The sequence below is a fragment of the Salvia miltiorrhiza genome, chromosome 1, assembly GCF_028751815.1.
Source record: "Salvia miltiorrhiza cultivar Shanhuang (shh) chromosome 1, IMPLAD_Smil_shh, whole genome shotgun sequence".
Lineage (NCBI taxonomy): Eukaryota > Viridiplantae > Streptophyta > Magnoliopsida > Lamiales > Lamiaceae > Salvia > Salvia miltiorrhiza.
In genome coordinates this window covers 75,738,830-75,751,452 of record NC_080387.1, presented here as the reverse complement: position 1 = coordinate 75,751,452, position 12,623 = coordinate 75,738,830, and the positions used below count along the sequence as shown (strand labels likewise).

The following is a 12,623-nucleotide window of genomic DNA, read 5'->3' as shown; positions in this document are numbered from 1 at the left end:
ATACCCCAACAAATTATACATTTATCTCACTTACACCTACTTTAACAACTTTTTAAAAATCCGAGCCGAACCTCAAGTGTGACTCTTTTTCATGGACGGAGGGAGTAGTAAATTCTATATTGGTCATTGACTCATTTCATGTAAACATGTTATTTAGATTTAAAACAATATACTCCTACATAAAATATGGTCATTCATTAAAAATATGGTATTTTTTTTATGAAAATATGAAATATATTATTATTCTTAAAATGCCTTTGTCAAATTATAATATGTGATTTGTTTTCGGGACTTCAAAATTGAAATTTAGAATAATTTTATTTATTTTTTTACTTCAAAACTTTTAAAATTGAAATGGTTACATGTTTTCAAAATTCACACCACAAGTCAAGATCGAAATCCAAGCGTAATAAACAACTACTAGAATTATAAATATATTATATTATTGTATACAAAATTTAATACGAATCTTGACCGTATTGGTTGTGAATTTAAGTTTTATTGGTTGTGAATTCACAACTTGAAAATAGTGTTGATTGTGAATTCAAGTTTTATTGGTTGTGAATTCACAAGTAGAAATAGTGTTGGTTGTGAATTGACGCGAATTCACAACTAACACTATTTATAGTTGTGAATTCAAACTTTAAAACTTGAATCTGTGGGTATTTGTAAAAAATTTATATGTAAGGGTAAAATGGTAAATGTGGGTATTTTTTTTTAAATTTTTTATCTTAGTGGGTATTTTTTAATTTTACTATTTCAAAGTGACTATTTTCAAAATCCACTCTAAAATAAATAACAGTATATGCATTTTTACGACAATACTCCCATCATAATGTGAAAAAAGGAAAGAGTAAAGTGTCATTTTGCATAAAGTACATATGAATTGTCCAATTTTTTATATAAAAAATCACATGTTGTGTGGTGGAGGAGTGAAGTATGAGTCCTATTATAGTAAATTGTGTTATGGGGTAATGTTTAAAAATAAAAGGGAACATATTATGTGGACATACTAAAATGACAAAATTAAAGAAACATTGATGGTGTACAGAAGGAAGGACTAGAAGAAATAACCCTAGTTTAAATAAAAGAAACCCATGCTGGTTTTCTTATGAATCATGGTGAGCCTTGTGTAAGTAAGACTCAATTTTACAATACGTGCGGATTGATATAATTAATTAATCCTAAATTGTTGAGGCTGCAGGGGGCGCTTCACAGCGGGGCATATCTGGGGGCGGAGGCAACATCTTCTCATTGGGGGCTTCCCCGTCCTTAACGATGAACGCCATCTTCATTCCCCAACTGTGATGACGCTCGAAATGACAGTGCATGAACCACACTCCTGCGCGCCATAATATTAATGCAACTTTAATTACTTAATAAGCTATGAGACTTTTGCTTAACAATTTATGAAGGAAAAGGAGATGGAACCTGGATTGTTAGCCTTAAATCTGATAGCGCTCCATCCACTTCTTGGAACGGCAACCGTGTTCACCAACGGCGGGTCAATGAGATTAAAGATTGGCGGATCCGTGTTTGGGTCGAAGTTCCCGTATCCAGATCCGAGAACATAGAAGCTGTGTCCATGTAAATGCATGGGATGATCGATTCCATCGCCAACGCCATAGTTGGTGCCTTGAAGCACCATCTCGACTTCCGAGTTGTAGTCCAACATGTACACAGCCGTTCCGAAATGGGCGGGCGCAAAATTCCCCGGCTTATAACCTTGCGTAAAGTCGAATATTATTGGTGTCATCGCTGGGAAATTGGTCGTGAAAACTCCTCTGATCCCTTTGTAATACGCCTCGAGAATATTTTGGGTTTTGGGCAACAACATAGTCACGTTGTTCATGCTGGCCAGCAGCCCGAAGACGTGGACGCAAGAATTTGTGAGACAGGGCCACGTATTGATGGAGAGAGTGACGAACATGTTGTGGGTGATGTTCATAGGAACTTTGATGGGGTAGTTGTCGTCGGCGAGGCTTCTGAGCCTGTTGCTGAAATGGGTGGACCTGGCCACCCCATCGTCGATCTCAGGGAAAGATGGAAGCACCAGTGATGACGGCCGGGTGTAGTTACCGACGTACTCCACGATTCCTGTGGTGTGGATGTAAGTTTTCCACTCGGGGCCGGCGTATACTCTGGCGGCCATGTAATAACGGCTGGGCGGCTGGTTGGCTTCCAGAAGGAAATCTATGGTCTGGCCGGGGGCGATGGCGATGTGATCGGTGTTCAGCGGCTTCGTGTAGGCGCCGTCCATCCCCACCACGGTCACGTTGTGGTCCTTGATTTTGAAGTACATAATGTAGTTCATCATTGCATTAACCATTCTGATCAGGTAAGTCTTGCCCGGCTCCACACTCAACTTCAATGTATCTGCATTAATTGCATCAAACCAAATTAATTAGTAAAACTTTTACTCCCTCCCTCTGTCCCGGTCAAGACGATACATTTGCTCCATACTCCTATTTGTTTGGATTTTACCTTGTTTTGAGCAGGGATAGAGGTCGCCAGGTTGACCATTCATGAGGAAAGCATCAGACAATTTGGCACCGATTCCTAGTTCTGTAGAATCCTCGTAAACTTGTTGCACATCATCATTCCACCACTCTCCTGCATGCAACATTTATTAATTATTCCGAATCGATAGAATTCCAACACAATTAATTAATATTGGTCGAGAATTTTAATTATACCTAGTAAGATGGGAAATTCAGCATGAGGCTTAGGGAAAGGATAAGTGTGTGTCTTGGGCGGTAGAATGATGATGGCTCCATACACAGTAGCTCGAGTCCAATCGATGTGGGCGTGCCAAAACAAAGTGCCTTCTTCGTCGGAGAGCAGAACTCGTTGTCGAAAGCTTTTGCCGGGAGTAATAGGACACTGCGTGACAGCGTTGACGCCATCTGTCCATGGATATCTCGGCATTTTTACTCCATGCCTGAAATCGATCGCCATATATATATGCTTATATATGATGATATATGATCAGTTTCATGCAAATGCTTTAAGAAACAAGGAAGATAGTAAAATAGGACACTTAATAAAAAACGGAGGGAGTATATGAGTTTGAAATGCTTTAATTTGACGTACCAATGGATAGTAATATTTGCATCGGCACGATTAATAACATCGACTACTACCAATTCTCCCCTTCTTGCATATATAGTTGGCCCTGGGAATTGCCCGTTTACTGTTAGCATGCTTTTGGTGGTGCATAGTCTGGTGTGTGAAGTTCTTCTCACCTGCAAACTTACACTTCCAATTAGCTACCTTTTCTATAAATAAAAAACAAAATCAATTAATATTATTAGAACATACTTCAAACTTATGATGAACTAAAGCATGGACTGGAGCCATAATGATACCAAGGTAGCACAGCATGAAAACCTTAAGCTTCCTATGAAAAAACATTTTTCTCAGTGGTGTGTATTTATTTCCTTTTTCTTCTCCGTATTTATAATGTTGATTCTACCTTACATCTCCTCTCATTTATTTCTGAATTAACGTACGTGAGTATTTAATTCTTTCACGTGCATGACTTTCTATTAATAAAAAACAAAATCAATTAATATTAGTAGCATGCATGGGGAACAATACATACTTTAAACTTATGATGAACTAAAGCATGGACTGGAGCCATAATAATACCAAGGTAGCACAGCATGAAAACCTTAAGCTTCCTATGAAAAAAATAATCTTATAAACACTGGTGGAGCTAGAATTTTTTCGAGGGGCTGAATTTTTTTTTGAGGCCTCCACATTTTAGACATTTTTTTTACTAAAATACAAATATAATAGTAATAACTCTACATTCCAAATGTAAAATGTGTACTTGCAACTTTTTTGTTTAATTAAGAACTGAGATAATTGATTGATTAAATGATGGGCTTGATCAAAAGAATGAAGAAGAAAGAGATGATGAGCTCTCTTTTTAGTTGGGCCAATGGAATTTAGGATTTTAAAAACTGAATTTCTCTTTTATTTTGGATTAAAACTTTTAATTGGGGATGCAAAAACTAAATCTAAAATAATTTATATATAAATATTAATACTATTAATTTTTTTTTTTTTGGGGGATGGAGCTGCACCCCATGTTCCTAGCTGCATCCGCCACTGGTGGGTGGTGTTCACTATACGAGGTAGGAGAATTAATTTCCTTTTTCTCTTCTCCGTATTTATAATGTCGATTCTACCTTTACATCTCCTCTCATTTAATTCTTTCACGTGCATGAATGTGAATTTCTGACATCCGAGAAGTTCGGGTTCTGTAAACTGGTGCGCGTATGGGGGTGGGGGTTGATTCTAATCTTTTGATTTATTTATTTCAAGGTCGCAATAAATGTGAATTTCTGACATACGAGAAGCTCGAGTTATGTAAACTGGTGCGCATATGGGGGTGGGGGTTGATTCTAATCTTTTGATTTATTTATTTCAACGTCGCAATAAACTGGTGCTTATTTTACATGCTTATTGAAGGTTAGGTATAGCTACTAACTACAATATATGAGTCGAGTACATTAGGTGTAGCTACTACACGCTCAAATGAGAAAAAACATTTGATGGGTGTGTTTTAGTTATTTATATTCGTGTTGTCTGCCATGGATTATATTTGATGTTACCTGTTTTTGGCGTAGGAATTGCATGAATTATGGTTGAAAGCTCATGGATGGAAGAAGTTTGACAATGACGACATGAATTTGATGGAGTTCGTATGCTTTCGGAAGAGAATTAGAGATTAGGCTTGGACTTAATTATTTTACATTTAATTGAGCCCAAAACTCTTATTTTAGTTTGGAACTTATATTTTAGGGGCCGAAGCTCATGTTGATTAAGAAGGTGGCGACTTTAGGGGTTTAATCCCTATATATATATATATGCTCGTTTAGAGAAGGAGCCGCCACTTCTCCAATATCTACTTTGCTTTAATTTACATAGTTTGACTTTTAAGAATTAGTTTAATCATTAGTTTAGTTTAGTTTAGTTGGCTTTGAAGGTTGACTTTAGCACTGAGTGCAGATTTAAGTTTCATCATTCAACATTGGAATTTGATTTTGTTATTTTACTTCTTAGTTTAATACTTTTATTTTCCTATTCGATGTTTACTTTTTAATTCGGCGAGAATAATGAAACATTAATTTATCAATCTATGAGACCTAATTGGTTTTAAAATTGGTTCCTATTGATTTCGATTTATTCCTAGGGTTTAAAGATAATTATGATTTTATTTAAGTCTGGCCAACTTAGGTTTAATTGGATTACAGTCAATTAGCACCTCCAATCCGTAATTGTTGGAATATGGCTGATTAGTGATAAAACTACCGTGTTCGTAGTAGGAATAAATTGGTGGATTAATTATTACTAGCGTATCTAGGATAATTGGTCTAAACTGGGTTCCTTCCTCTTAATGCTATTAGAATATTAAATCTATGACTGGCGTATCCGGCTAGGTTATATTTTAATAAGGGAAATAGACAGGACTGGCGTATCCAGCCGTCTATGGACACAGTAAGTAGGAATTGGGGTATGTCAGTGCGTATCATGGTATCCTATAACTAGTTGGTTGATAGGGATTAATTAATCTTTGCGTCGATGATCAGAGCTTTGAATTAGTGTGGATTTATTTGAGCCGAGTTACCTTTTTATTGATTAATTTCAAAATTCTTATTTGATTTATTGCTTTCTTAGTTATAATTAATTTTCTCAAAATTAAGGCGTGGTGGCATCACCAAAAATATAAATTTTAAGGAATTGAATGATTTACCTGCTCTCTGTGGAATCGACCCTGCTTGTCATTATACTAATTAGTTTTTGATAATTCTGCAGGAATTATTTGGTGGAATACGACGTCCACCAACATTCCTTATTAAAATTGTTACACAGAAATCCATTATCTGTCTCCTAGGGCACGAATGCAGACGCTGACTAATGTCCTGGTGTCATTGTTGAGATTTTTTTTAGGAGATTAATAGGATTTGCTATAGATGTTGATGATTTTTTTTTCATTAGTTGCAGTGGGGGGAGGTTTATAGGATTTTCAATATCTAGGTTTTATTTTGTGTAGATATCTTTGTTCCAAGGGTAGATAATCTGAGTTTCAAATTTTTTTTTTCTCTTGTCTTCAATAACAGGGCATATCTCTTTTGTTGTTGAGTTTGTTTCAATAGCTGGGCAGATTATTGTGTTTCGATTTTTTGTTTTTGGTTTTGCATAAGTTTTCAATGAACAATTGGTGATGAACAAATTGTTAAACACACAATTAATCCCTTAATTTTCTTCTCCTTAATCTCCGTGTAAAAAAGAAACGTGCCATAAATAGCGGGACAGAGGGAGTATATATCATGACTTTGAATTTATCAACCTATAATTAGCTAATAATTAAAAGTGAAATTAAATAATAAAAAATAATTATATATCCCAAATTGATGGAATAAACCCTAGTTAATAATCACAAAATTAAAATAAAGCATACAAAGTTAAAATTGAAGAAAAAATATATAAGAAAATAAATAAAATTAAAAAATAGAACATAAAGTGGTACATCAAGTTGGGGATCTGTTTTCTCTATTTCTAAATTGGTGCGCATTTCTCTTGTTTTCCTATGTGTGTACTAGGGCTGTAAACGAGCCGAGCCGAGCCGAATACTAGCAGGCTTGAGCTCGGCTCGTTTTAATATTTGGGTGTTCGAGCTGGATTCGAGTTGATCGAACTCGGTTCGTCACCCATTTACCGAGCTTGGTTCGGATGATGCTCGATAATGTCGAACTTAAGTTCGAGCTCGACTCGTTAGATGTTCGTATATATGATGTTCGAGTTCGAATTCGTTATAAATTTAAGAAAAGCTTTTAAATTAATGTGTTACTAGAGCTCAAGCTCGAATTGTTTAAGGCTTGTGCACTAATTCGATTGAAGGCTCGACTGAAGGTTTGTGAACAGGCTCGCAAACATGTTCACGAACAATCGAATCCAAACATGTTCGCAAGCTCAACGAGTCGAGTAATGTCAGGCTCGAGCTTTGCTCGTTTACTATCGAATTGATCTCCGAATTAACGAGCTTTTTTTTCAAGCCGAATCTTGAATAGCTTGCGAGTAGCTTTGTTTATTTACAGCCCTAGGTGGTACTGTGGTAGTGTTAGGTACGAATGAAAATTTAAAATGCTCTGTGGTAGTGTCAGGTAAGAGTGGAAATTTAAAATGCTCTATTGCTTACGTTATATATAAAAAATGTCACATTATCTTAATTTTCCACCTCACCTAAACCCCTAATTTTCCACCCCACCTAATTCCTTCTCTTCTTGCCATTTTTTAGAGATTCCATCTCCTAGAGTCAATACTACTGTAAAAGCTTCAATTTTTACCATTGACTAAGTTAATTTCTAAGTATACAGTGTATTGGTGGTCCCTCAAAGTATTCTCCACTCTCTCGGTCGTTGGTGTGATGGCAAACAAGTAGGGTCTCATTGAATTCTTTATTACCTTGCTTTGGTTGGTGAAGATTGTTTATTGTTGTTTTCCCCCCTTTTTTGCAGCAGCACCTTCGACCTATTCCTCTACTATGGAGTCTACACGAACTTAGCAACTGGAAATGTCTACTTCCAAGGGAGAAGAATCACTCGAGGAAGCACCTCTCAACCTCCAACTAGGGGCAGAGGCAAGGGAAGACCAAGAAGAACTACTAATGTGGTGATAACTTAAGAAAGTGTGGCTAGAGCTCCAGGAGATGGTCAAGATTGAAGTTTGAACTGATGCTTTTGAAATATGTAAACAAACTAGTTTTTTTGTGAAGTTGTGTACTGAAGTTGGCATTTCTGAACAAACTTGGTTTTTTTTTGAAGTTCTGGAGATGTAGGCTATTACGCGCAAGGTCGCCAGCGCCGGCCTTATCAGCGCGTAATTGCCAGTTCTGTCAGCTTTGGCAGCTCTGGCGGCCTTGTGAGTGACGGTCCGCTCTGGCTACCATTTTTTGAGCATTTCATTTCCAGATTTTTTGGAATGTATGGTCAAGTTAAGAACTAGATATATTTTTAAGAGACGAACGAAAATAAAAAAAATGACACTTTTCAGGGACGGAGGGAATACATGAACCACAATATCTATTCTCATAGTTAATCCAATTCTTGACTCAAAAGATCCAAACTCCAAACATAAGCAAAGCAGTAAACATCTCATTCACCTTCTTTCTTTCCCTTCCAGAGTATAATCTGCTCATCTTTGAACAAGATAGGAACACACGGAACCAGATCCTACATAACACAAGGAAAGCAAGGCTTCATAACTTCCTTCACAAATACAAATATCGACAGAAACAAAATCTGTTTTCATACTCTTAGTTTGACACCAATTTTCTTGCAATCGCTTGAGCCCGCGTGAGTGCAGTCTAATCTCACGACATCGTCACTCTCAAATGCTGTCCTCACTCTCTCTACCACGTTTACGTACACGCCATTTCTAGCTGCAAAGTGACAAAAGAGACGATGTCAAGAATCTGATTTTCTCAAATCTCAGAAATATACAAGTAGTTTACTGAGTTTCATTAGAGGGGGAGAACTAAGTCCTCTGTTTCGCTTCTCCTTAGTTTCTTCAAATGTTAGACCATCAGCCACATTCTTCACTAGCTTGGGATATATCGGTGCGTAAGGCTTCCACAACATCAGTGGAATCTGCGGTCGTTGCTTGGGGTCATAGTTACGCCCACGATATAGGAGGAGGATATTTATGTAACGGTATATAATCTTTCCCCCAGTCTTGTCCTACAAACGCACTGCAACACTCATTAGCTAATAAGAATGAGAGGAAGTTGGTGAGTTTTGAGGGATTGAAACCTCGAGATGGAAGCAAATGTTGTCCATGTCAAGAGTTGGCACCCCCAAGCACTTTATTCTCACAGCCTCAGCCCTTTTCCAATGGCTGTGTATATCTTCAAGTGTGTTATGCGTAACACCTCCTCTTCCTATCACAATTAGCTACCAACTCATCAATCCATCAAGAAAAGGGAAAATGTTTCATGACTTATAATTGAGTTCAAAATTCCAGCAAGATAGTGATAGGACAGTAATTGGCTAGTAGAATAGGAATTATGTAATAAATTCATTATCATATATATTATGGTTTATGACACTGAACATAAACTCCCAAAATATATTGATCATTTCAATTTTTATTCTCAATTTTACAAATATTTTCATCCTTTAACTAAATCTACTTTAGTAAGAGTCCGTTTCTTCACTTCCTGATATTTTCTTTATTTTTTGTTTCTCATCTACTTTTCTTCGCACCTTTTATTTTGTCAAAATTTAGGACGTCCTATTACTCCCGGCAAAAGGTTTCGACAACGAATGCTGCTCTCCGACGAAGAAGTCACTTTATTTTGTCACACCCACATCGATTGGTCTCGAGCTACTGTGTATGAAGCCATCATCATTCTACCGCCCAAGACACACACTTTTCCTTTCCCTAAGCCTCATGCTCAACTTCCCATCTTACTAGGTATACAAGCTCGAATTAAAATTCTGTGTTGGAATTTTAGAGTTTGTATAATTAAATTCGGAAAAATATGTTGCAGGAGAGTGGTGGAATGATGATGTGCAACAAGTTTACAAGAATTCACATCAGTGGTGGGCACGTCATGCTTGCCAACGGGTAAGTGATCGATTCGGGATAAATTCCTCTAGTATTGCGTATTGGTTCAGACAATTGATCGAACACCTACTGTTCACTTTCTCCCTTGGCAGTTGGTTCAAAAAAATTGGGCCGCTTTTTTCTAGCATAGCCCATCTAAAAAATGTATTTTATGTATAAATATTTTGGGCCGGGCTGGGCTAGCCCGAAAATATGAAATATATTATTATTCTTAAAATGCTTTTGTCAAATTATAACAAAATTGATATTTTTCGGGACTGCAAAATTGATATTTAGAATAAATCCACTTTTTTTTTTACTTCAAAACTTTTAAAATTGAAATGGTTACACGCTTTCAAAATTCACACCACAAGTCAAGATCGAAATCCAAGCATAAATATATTATATTATTGTATACAAAATTTAATACGAATCTTGACCCGTTTTATGTATTTTAATTCATGAGACGTCTACAAGATTTGGTTTTGTATTAAATGTTACGGTTAATAATTGAATATAAGTTTCTAAATGAAAGTTTGCAATTTTTTTAATTTCACTTTCATATCTAGTATGTTCAGTTTTTTGGTAATAATCGTGTTGATAATTGAAAATTTATATGAATTAATTAAACGAAGTCGTTTTTAACTGCCGTGGAAAATAATTTTTTCGTGTCATTAATTTTTTTTATTTATGACTATTGATAACTAATTAATTCTTAATTCAATGTGGTAGAATAGTTGGCTTACTTATAAGTTTAAAGGAATCAATTAAATCTATTAATGAGACAATTACTAAATTTTAATTTCTTATATCCCAACTTCATGCATGATCTCTTCAACCATTCGTAGTTAACGATCAATCATCTAAATATCCTTTTTAACTTCTTTTTTTCAGCAAATAGAATAATATTTTGCTACCCGCTTGAGTTTATAATATTTTATTTTATTTATTTTGGTGTTTGTTTTAGGGTCAATTCCATACTATATGATCTTAAAATTTTGAATTTGAATTCATCATTTTTTTTGAGACGTGAATTCATCAACTTTTGCTTCTCTTTTTTCCCCATTCAATAAAAGAGGTTGTCTTGGGTACAATTAGGTATATCATACAATCGGGTTACATCCACACTTAGATTATGATCCAAACCCACCGCATCTTGATCTGAACTATATAAATAACACTATTATGGATACATGTTAACTCGATTGTACGGTACACCCAGTTGTACCAAAGTTTTTGTGTCAATTTAAAATTGCCTACAAATTGAAGTTGATTTGGAAAAATAAAAAATAATGAGATAATTAAAATGACTTTGTTTCGACTAAAATAATATCGTTTTATTTGCCACATGTACTTAAGATTTGCATTTTTTCCCCTTACCTACATTACCTTCTCTCATCATTTTTGACAATAATTATTGTATATAGTCCATCTTATAATTATTTAACTCGAAGTTGATTATTGTATATCTTCAATCTTAGGATTTTGGCAATAGTATATATTCAAAATATTGATAATTTAATTTTAAAATAAATTATTTCATTCAAAATAATAAATATATTAATTAATTTTTTTTATAAAAAATGAAATTAATTAGAGATTTAATATAATTATTAATTTTAGCATACGCGTTGGAATATTAAATTTATGGAGAAACTAATAACAAAATATACAAGTGTAGGATGCAAAAATAGAGAAATCAAAGAAAATAAATTTATGGTTTTCCTTTAACATAGAGATGCTAGGTGTTTGGTTTGAGTGATAAGACATTATTGATAAAATAATTCACCTTAATCAAGTGTTTGATTTACATGATTGAATTCACGATTGATAATACGGCCCGCATCTAATCATGCAATTGAGTGATTATTTATCACTCAAAAGTTGGGTGCATTATTTAATCACTCCTCAAATCCTATTAATCTTATCAATCATATCTATCTCATCCATTAAACCAAACGCTAGAGAAGCTTCGTCGAAGAAAAGAGGAGGTAAATTATGGACACGAGTATGGAATATAACTCTTCTAAAAATAAATTATTATTTTCCATACACTTGATCTCACAAGTGTATGAACACGCAAATTAACACTTTTTGAACGTAAAAGAATTATTTGTTTAGATATCTTGAGAAATATTAGTTGAATGCAAGATTACGCATTTATTTTTCTTTTTGTTTTAATTATTGGTAAATCTTAAATTTTTTTAACATTAATATTCCTCTACAATTATAAAGTGATACATTTCGAATGCAAAATTTGTATGACTTCTCATAGTATGATAATTATTCAATTATATTAATTAATTTATATAAATTAATTAAATTGCGTGCAATGCAGGCTTTCTATGCCTAGTAACAATAAAATAACAAATGAGAAATCCTAGAATATCTTAAACAAGACAAATCTGATACTCCCTCCGTCCCGCGAGTCTTGACACGTTTTCCTTTTTGGGCCGTCCCACGAATCTTGACACGTTTCCTTTTTGGGCAATAATTATTACCTTCTCTCTCCTATTTTATCATCTTTATTATATTCTCTCTCATACTTTATCACTTTTATTACCTTCTCTCTCCTACTTTATCAATTTTATACTTTATTAATTACACACTTAAAACACTAATCTACAACTCCTTAATTCCCGTGCCGAACCCAAACGTGTCAAGACTCGCAGGACGGAGGGAGTATGTGCTAATTCTCGTAAAATAAAATGACATAGTTAATTACCAACACACAGAATCTCTTTTACAGCTTAAATTACATGAAAGTTACATCAAACACTAAACACCCTTGTTTATATCATCAAGTTCTCTCCTGTCTCCTAATCTCTTTTCTCATCTCTACTCTTTTTCTTCTTCTTTCATGTCTTCTTCTCCTCGCTCTCTCGTAGAAAATCTTGTCAACAATCTCTTCTATTTTCTCGAAATATCTTTCTCTGAAGCTTCTGCGGCATAAAAGCGTCCATGCAATGCTTCCTAATCCCACAACATAACCAAGCGCAGAAGAT

The 12,623-nt window shown here is 34.9% G+C and overlaps 2 protein-coding genes across 2 annotated transcripts; both read right to left on the bottom strand.

Moving 5' to 3' along the window:
- Positions 1–977: 977 nt before the first annotated feature.
- On the bottom strand, positions 978–3,489 carry LOC131006262 (laccase-15-like). The gene is made up of 6 exons (XM_057933446.1): positions 3,322–3,489; positions 3,094–3,245; positions 2,697–2,941; positions 2,485–2,613; positions 1,432–2,376; positions 978–1,342 (listed from the first exon to the last, which is right to left on the bottom strand). The coding sequence occupies exons 1-6, from the start codon at positions 3,412–3,414 to the stop codon at positions 1,185–1,187; spliced, it is 1,722 nt and encodes a 573-aa protein (XP_057789429.1). The 5' UTR covers positions 3,415–3,489; the 3' UTR covers positions 978–1,184.
- A 4,553-nt stretch (positions 3,490–8,042) lies between these two features.
- On the bottom strand, positions 8,043–9,040 carry LOC131006272 (CRS2-associated factor 2, mitochondrial-like). Its single transcript, XM_057933464.1, has 4 exons — positions 8,823–9,040; positions 8,525–8,750; positions 8,325–8,452; positions 8,043–8,243 (listed from the first exon to the last, which is right to left on the bottom strand). The coding sequence occupies exons 1-4, from the start codon at positions 8,847–8,849 to the stop codon at positions 8,166–8,168; spliced, it is 459 nt and encodes a 152-aa protein (XP_057789447.1). The 5' UTR covers positions 8,850–9,040; the 3' UTR covers positions 8,043–8,165.
- Positions 9,041–12,623: the final 3,583 nt, after the last annotated feature.

Bases quoted from the DNA above. Each gene is read 5' to 3' on its own strand.
- LOC131006272 (XM_057933464.1), bottom strand. From the start codon at position 8,849: ATGGACAACATTTGCTTCCATCTCGAG. The intron at 8,751-8,822 runs GTTTCAATCCCT...GTGCGTTTGTAG, and splicing joins ACATTTGCTTCCATCTCGAG to GACAAGACTGGGGGAAAGAT. The intron at 8,244-8,324 runs GTATGAAAACAG...TGTGTTATGTAG, and splicing joins AAATTGGTGTCAAACTAAGA to GATCTGGTTCCGTGTGTTCC.
- LOC131006262 (XM_057933446.1), bottom strand. From the start codon at position 3,414: ATGTTTTTTCATAGGAAGCTTAAGGTTTTCATGCTGTGCTACCTTGGT. The intron at 3,246-3,321 runs GTATGTTCTAAT...GTAAGTTTGCAG, and splicing joins TAGTTCATCATAAGTTTGAA to GTGAGAAGAACTTCACACAC. The intron at 1,343-1,431 runs GTTCCATCTCCT...TATGGCGCGCAG, and splicing joins ATTTAAGGCTAACAATCCAG to GAGTGTGGTTCATGCACTGT.